This window comes from Tachyglossus aculeatus, chromosome 1, assembly GCF_015852505.1.
Source record: "Tachyglossus aculeatus isolate mTacAcu1 chromosome 1, mTacAcu1.pri, whole genome shotgun sequence".
NCBI lineage: Eukaryota > Metazoa > Chordata > Mammalia > Monotremata > Tachyglossidae > Tachyglossus > Tachyglossus aculeatus.
In genome coordinates, this window is record NC_052066.1 from 67361388 (window position 1) to 67369419 (window position 8032).

The 8032-nt window shown below is 52.2% G+C and overlaps 1 protein-coding gene across 1 annotated transcript; it reads right to left on the reverse strand.

Annotated features, from left to right (window-relative positions):
- Positions 1-5409: 5409 nt before the first annotated feature.
- LOC119926746 (transmembrane epididymal protein 1A-like) lies at positions 5410-6324 on the reverse strand. The gene has a single exon (XM_038745101.1). It carries the CDS (start codon positions 6322-6324, stop codon positions 5410-5412), a length of 915 nt encoding a protein of 304 aa, XP_038601029.1.
- Positions 6325-8032: the final 1708 nt, after the last annotated feature.

An 8032-nucleotide genomic window follows, 5' to 3' on the forward strand; every position in this document is an offset into this window, starting at 1 on the left:
GGCACATAGTAAGCACTTAATAAATATCAAGTTATTATTATTATTATTATTATTATTGTCTCAGGGTGAGAAGGAGGGGGCCGGACCCTGTGAGTCTGGGGTTTCAGGGTGCGGAGCGTGGGGCTGGGTCGCAGGATTGGAGCAGGGAGCTGGGACCCTATAATCCTGGGGGTCTTAGAGAAGGAAGCAGTGGGCTGGGACTCTGTGAGTCTGGGGTCTCAGGATTGGAGCAATCAGTCAGTCAGTCAGTTGCATTTATTGAGCGCTTCCTGTGTGCAGAGGGCTGTACTAAGCGTTTGGGAGAGTACAATACAACAATACAACAGACGCATTCCCTACCCACAGTGAGTTTACGGTCTAGAAGCAGCATGGCGTAGTGGATAGAGCACAGGCCTGAGAGTCAGAAGGTCATGGATTCTAATCCCGGCTCCGCCACTTGTCTGCTGTGTGACCTTGGGCAAGTCACCTCAGTTACCTCATCTGTAAAACGGGAATTGAGGCTGTGAGCCCCATGTGGGACAGGGACTAGGTCCAGCCCAATTTGCTTGTATCCACCCCGGCACTTAGTACAGTGCCTGGCAGGTAATAAGTGCTTAGAACAGTGCTTGGCACATCAACATCATCATCATCAATTGTATTTATTGAGTGCTTACTGTGTGCAGAGCACTGTACTAAGCGCTTGGGAAGTACAAGTTGGCAACATATAGAGACAGTCCCTATAAGGGCTTAACAAATACCACCATTATTATTAACAAGTACCATAATTATTATCATTTTTGTTATTATTATTGTTATTAGAGAGACTTGGGCAGGGGGTGGAACCCTGAATGGCTCGGATCTCAGGACTAGGGGTCTCGGGGTGGGGAGCAGGGGGCTGAGAACCTGTGTGGATAGGGACTCAGGGTGGGGATAAATCGCTTCGAAACTGTGGGGTTGGGATCTCAGGGCAGGGGGCAGGGGACTGACAAGCTCACCTGCCAGCAAAAAGCGAGAGAATATGAGGCAAATGGGGAGGGAAATAGACCAGCTCTGGCCTAGGCCCATGGATGTTGTTCTCCGGTGATGGTCTTCATTAAACACTTACTACGTACCAAGCACGTACTAACCGTTGGGCTATCGAGGATAAACAAATTGGACTCCTTCCCTGCCCACCGTGGAGATCACAGACTGAGAGGGAGGAAGAGCGGATGTCAGATCCCATTTTACAGATGATAAAACCGAGGCCCAGGGAAGTTGTGCAGCTTGCCCTCGATCACACAAGTAGCCAGCGGCAGAGCTGGGATTAGACCCGGACTTTCCTGACCCCTGATCCCCCTGCTCTTTCTACTAGGCCACACTGTCTCTGGTCACGGGCCTAGATTGTAAAGGGCCCATGATTCAGTTCACTGTGAACAACATAGGGAGCACCAAACAATCCCTGGCCCGGGGGGTTCCCAGGAGGCTCAGTTCATTCTCCTGTCCACTCCTCTCGCCCACTAGATGGTCATAATTATAGCATCTATTAAATGTTTATTATGTTCTAGGCGCTTGAGTAAATACGAGGTCAATAAAGACCTTCACTCACTCATTTAATCGTATTTATTGAGTGCTTACCTTGCACCAAGTACTGTACTAAGCGCTCGGGAGAGTACAGTATAACAATAAACAGACACATTCCCCGCCCATTGTAAGAAGCAGTGTGGGCTAGTGAATACAGCAAGGGCCTAGGAGGCAAGATGACCTGTAGTCCCCACTCCTCCAGATCTGCTGTGTGACCTCAGATAAGTCACTTTACTTCTCTGGGCCTCAGTCCCTCATCTGTCAAATGAGGATTAAGACCCCCCAGCCTACATCCTCCCCCTGGCCTGGAATGCCCCCCCTCCACACATCCGCCAAGCTCGCTCTCTTCCTCCCTTCAAAGCACTACTGAGCGCTCACCTCCTCCAGGAGGCCTTCCCACACTGAGCCCCCTTTTTCTTCTCCTCCTCCCCATCCCCCCACCCTACCCCCTTCCCCTCCCCACAGCACCTGTATATATGTTTGTACAGATTTATCACTCTATTTATTTTACTTGTACAGATTTACTATTCTATTTATTTTGTTGATGCTGTGCATTTAGCTTTAATTCTATTTGTTCTGATGACTTGACACCTGTCTACATGTTTTGTTTTGTTGTCTGTCTCCCCCTTCTAGACTGTGAGCCCGTTGTTAGGTAGGGACCGTCTCTATATGTTGTCGACTTGTATTTCCCAAGCACTTAGTACAGTGCTCTGCACATGGTAAGTCCTCAATAAATACGATTGAATGAGTGAATGAATGGATGGATGGATGAATGAATGAGTGAATGAATGTGGGACAGGGACAGTGTCCTACCTTGTATGCAGACCTCCTCCTCAAGATCATGAGCTCATCGTCGGCATGGAATGTGTCTGTTGTTGTATTGTATTGTCCCAGTGCTTAATACAGTGCTTTGCGCACAGTAAGCACTCAATAAATGCGATTGAATGAATGAATGAATGATTGAATGAATCTATCTCAGTGCTTAGAACAGAAGCACCGAATAATCACTTAAGAAATATTTATTGAGTGCTTACCTTGTGCAAAGTACTGTATTAAGCACTTGGGAGAGTACAGGATAACAATAAACAGACACATTCCCTGCCCTTTGCAATAAGCAGTGTGGGCTACTAAAAAATTGGCCATTAAAAACATCCAATTCAATTGATTGACTTTATGGATGAGGAAACTGAGGTCAGAGAGGTTAAGTGACTTGCTGAGCCCCACGTGGGACAACCTGATTACCTTGTATCTCTCCCAGCACCTAGAACAGTGCTTGGCACATAGTAAGTGCTTAACAAATACCATTATTAATGAATTAATTGCTGAAGGCTCACACAGGAGACCAGTGGAAGAGTTGGGACTCAAACTTGATCTCCTGATCCCAAAGACCTGCTCTTTCTACTAGCTTCTCAAGGGCAAAGACTGCTACACCCTTTAATTCTGTGATCGTTTCCAAGTGAGAAGCAGCATGGCCTAGTGGAAAGAGCAGGGGACTGAAAGTCAGAGGACCTGGGTTCTAATCCTGCTAAATGCTTTCTGCGTGACTTTGGGCAAGTCACTTAACTTTTCTGTGCCTCCCGTTCTCTTTCCTACTTAGACTGTGAGCCCAATCAATCAATCATATTTACTGAGCGCTTACAATGTGCAGAGCACTGTACTAAGCACTTGGGTGAGCACATTCATTCCTTCAATCACATTTCTTGAGCGCTTACTGTGTACAGAGCACTGTACTAAAGCGCTTGGAAAGTACAATTCGGGAGTACGATACAATAAAATTAGCAGACACGTTCCCTGCCCATAGTGACTGTACAGTCTAGAGGAGGAGACAGACATTAATAAGAATAAATAATCCCTAATATATAATTTAAATATAGGTACATAAGTGCTGTGGGGTTAGGAGTGTCCAATAGTCACAAATTGAGGTGCATCTGGAGATGACGCAGAAAGGAAAACAAGTCGGTGAAGAGGGCTTAACTGGGGAAGGCCTCTTGGAGAAGATGTGACCTCAGTAATGCTTCGAAGGTAGAGAGAATGGTGGTCTGGCATATATGGAGCGGGAGGGAGTTCCAAGCTAGGGGGTGGACTTGGGAAAGGAGTAGGAGGCGAGACAAGGGCTGTGATCAACCTAATTAGCACTTAGAACGGTGTTTGATGCATGATAAGTGCTTAACAAATGCCATGAAAAAGTGCATCGCCCAGTGCTCTGCAGGTAGTTGGAGCTTAGGAGAAGCCACTGATGATGATGAAGATGACGAGAGAACCCAGAGAACCCCACTGGCCTGCCCTCCCTGTCTCCATTCCTGTGGCAGCGGAGTCCCAAGCCCCGCATCCCCATCTGGTCTGGGGACAGTTGGAACTGGAAAGGGGTTCAGGCCTCCCTCCCTCCCTGGTAGGGGGGTGGAGGTGGAGGGGTTCGGCACCTGTGCAATGCAGCAGTGCATTCCTGCATGCTCAGGGGGCAGACCCACGGGGCAGGACTTGGGATCTACTGGAGCCGATCTGGAGATTGGACTCTGCCTTGAGGTGCCCAGGCTTGTTTCAGAATAATAATGATGGTATTTCCTAAGTGCTTACTATGTGCCCGGCACTGTTCCAAGTGCTGAACCAATCCACCTCTTGAGAGGGGGGACAGGTGTTCTAAAATGGGGGTTCACTGCAGCACTGTTGGATTTCCAAGAATATGAAGTGCGCCAAGGAAGCTAAGGAGAGAGAGGATTTCACAGCAGCCATTCCTCTCATTGCAAAGTCCTGTCTGCCTGCCTGCCTACTCAGTCAATCAATTCATTAACGGTAGTCATTGAGCGCTTACTCTATTCAGATCACTGTACTAAGCACCTGGGAGAGAACAAGACAACAGAATTAGCGGGCACGTTCCCTTCCTCTAACAGCTTAGGCAAACTTCATCCCCAGCTGAGTCCAGAAGAAGGGGACAGATAGGGAGAGTGGGGCCTGAGACCCAGGGAGGGAGAGGCAGAGAGAGAGAGAGAGAGAGAGAGGGAGGGAGGGAGAGGGAGTGTGAGTGTGTATATGTTCTCTGAGAATTTTGGCAGGGACTAGATGGAAGATAAGAAGAAGGCGTGTGTGTGAGAACCATTTGGCATTCTGTTTCCTTGTAGGGGGTGCACACGTGTTGCTTAATGCGTCCCCCCACCCCCAATTCAAGGGCTCTGGGGTGGGAGCAGAGGTTTGGCCCACAGGGCAGTGCCCAGGCATGGGGTGGGCAGAAGACAGACCCCCCCAGGCAGCCCAGACCTAGGGGAAAAGGATGGGGCAAGAGCGGGCTCCAGTTTTCCTTCCCCCACACGGGTTCCCAGCAGCCCCAGCCTTGCCTCAATCAATCAATCAATCAATCAGTCGATCAATTATATTTATTGAGCCCTTACCGTGGTGCAGAGCACTGTTTAAAGCTCTTGGGAAGTACAAGTCGGGAACATATAGAGACTGTCCCTACCCAACAACAGGCTCACAGTCTAGAAGGGGGAGACAGACAACAAGACAAAACATGTAGACAGGTGACAATAGAGAGCGTGTTTCTGGCACCCCTTTCCCCTTGGCTGCCCTCTTCCCTCTTCCCATCCCCTTCCACCCCATTCCTGCCGACCCCTTCCTCCTGCCCCACCTCCCCACACCCTGGTCCCCCCTTCCGGATCCCCTCCACCCCCAAGCTTCAGAGGTTCAGTTCTCCCCCGCCTCATTCTTCTCCTCGTCTCTCCAAGGTCAGCTGCTCTTCAGGCCGCCACTGCTGGCCCACGTACAACACAGGACAGACTTCCCTCAGGGCCTCCACGTTTATTGGAGGAGGACAAAATCGCGAAGGAGAAAGCAGAGCACACCCAAGAGGAAGAGGCAAAGTCCCTGGCACAGCGTCCATCAGATCTCCAATAGCCCTGCCCCAAAAATGGGGCCCCTCTCCATCTTCCCCACCTCCACCTCCAGCTTCTGCAGCTCCTCATCCAGTGGGCCCAGGTGGCACCGCCTATACCCCAGGCCTTTTTCCCCAGCCCGGGGCGAGCCGTGGCGATGCCGGAGCCCAGACAGTCCGTAGACGGCGGCCAGGAGCCCCATGTCCAGGGCCAGGTGCCAGCAGAAGAAGGTGGAGAGAAACATAAGGTCCGCAGGGTTGTCCCCTCGCCAGGGCTGGCCCGTGGGTGGCCGGTAGAGCATGAAGGCGATTTGGAGCAGCCACGAGCCCTGCACCAGGAGCAGCCAGGTCTTGGCCACCCAGAGCTGGGGCTGGTCGGGAGCCCACAGCTCAAGAGTAAGCACCAGGGCCATCAAGAAGGCGGGCAGCAGCAGCAGAAAGTGCACCCTGTTCTCCACGGGATCCTTGCCCTGAGAGTGGGTGAGCAACAGCAGGGCCAACACGTGGAAGGCCAGGGCCAGGGCCGCCCGCTCCAGCCCCTCCTGCCGCCTGGCCAGCCAGACCCAGCTCACCAGGTCCACCCAGCCGCTCAGGGCAAAGAAGCCGAACATGGTGACGTGCTGCCACTCGCTCGGGAACAGGAAGGGCCGGGCGGGATCCCCCAAGTCCAGCAGGACCAGCTTGTTGGTCCCGGGAGGGTAGAAGAGCTCTCCCAGGAGGATGGCGGTGCCGCAGAGGGCCTTCCCCGCGCCGTCGAGGGGCACGCGGCCTAGCCAGCCCCACGCCCCTCTGCCCCGCTGGACGAGAGGGATGGACTGGAACCTCTGGCCCTTCAGCAGCGCCTGGGACAGCCGCACCGCGTAGAACAACCCGAGGATCAGGAAGGACAGGGCCGGGCACAGGTGCCCCAGGAAGTTGCCCATGAGTCCGGCGGGCAGGCGGAGAGGAGGAGCCAAGGGTGCGGGCGACCGTTCGCCAGGGAAAGCCGGGGCAACTGATAAATCAGACAGGGACCCGCTGGGCTCCACCCCATCCACTCACGTATGGGCTGGGTTGCCCGTGGCAGTGGGCCCGTCATGCATGCACACCTACCGGCAGTGGAGTCGGGCCTGGGCACCGACACCCAGCCACCCTGCTGCTGTTGAGCAAGAAGGAAGCTCCCTTGGGCCAGGTGTTACCTCAACATTGCCTGTTCCTCCCTAGCCCCACACCCAGCTCCCCAGTCCCCCCCTCCCTGTGGCCTCACCACCTCCCTTGCCCCAGGCCACAGGGGTCCCCCTCCTACATCACTCCTCTCCTTGGCTCCCGGCTGCCCTAGACCCATTTTCGGGGGTCCAAACTGTGTCCGAGAAAACAGACAGCGGCAGGAGCAGGAGCTACGGTGCTTTCCCCTCCCCTCCTAAACTCAAAAACAGAGAGGGCAGCTTGGAGCTCTTCCCTGCCCAGACATGTGTAATAATAATAATGATGGCATTTGTTAAGCACTTACTATGTGCAAAGCACTGTTCCAAGCGCTGGGGAGGATACAAGGCGATCAGCGTGAAGAGAAGCAGCGTGGCTCAGTGGAAAAGAGCCCGGGCTTTGGAGTCAGAGGTCATGGGTTTAAATCCCAGCTCTACCAATTGTCAGCTGTGTGACTCTGGGCAAGCCACTTAACTTCTTTGAGCCTCAGTTACCTCATCTGGAAAATGGGGATGAAGACTGTGAGCCCCCCATGGGACAACCTGATCACCTTGTAACCTCCCCAGCACTTAGAACAGTGCTTTGCACATAGTAAGCACTTAATAAATGTCACCATTATTATTATTATTATTATCAGGTTGTCCCACATGGGGCTAACAGTCTTCATCCCCATTTTACAGATGAGGTAACTGAGGCCCAGAGAAGTGAAGTGACTTGTCCAAAGTCACACAGCGGACAATTGGCGGAGCTGGGATTAGAACCCATGACCACTGCCACTCGAGCCCGGGCTCTTTCCCTCGAGCCACACTGCTTGTCATATGTAGACACACATGTGCAGGGACTTGGCACACAAAGCCCTCACACACAAGCCACCCAGTGTAGGGCCCTGGGTTAGGGGGGCCTGGGAGATGTGCAGGTCATCTCACGGCCTGGGGTGGTTCCTCTTTTTAAAAAAATGGTACCTGTTAAGCGCTTACTATGTAGCAAGCACTGATTAAGCGCTGGAGGGAACCCAAGTTAATCAGATGGGACACAGTCCCTGACCCACATGGGTCTTAATCCCCATTTTACATGCATTCATTCATTCAATCATATTTATTGAGCACTTACTGTGTGCAGAGCACTGTACTAAGTGCTTGGAAAGTACAAGTTGGCAACATATAGAGACGGTCCCTACCCAACAACGGGCTCACAGTCTGGAAGGGGGAGATGAGGGAACTGAGGCCCAGAGAAGGGGACTGAAGGAACTGGGTTCTAATTCCGGCTCTGCCAATTGCTTGCTGTGTGACCTTGGGCAAGTTAATTAATTTTTCTGTGCCTCCATTTCCTCGGCTATAAAACTGTTCTCCCTCCTTCTTAGGCTGTGAGCCCCATGAGGGACAGGGACAGTGTCCATCCTAATTAACTTGAGCCTATCCCAACACTTCCAGGTTTTGACATTCATTCATT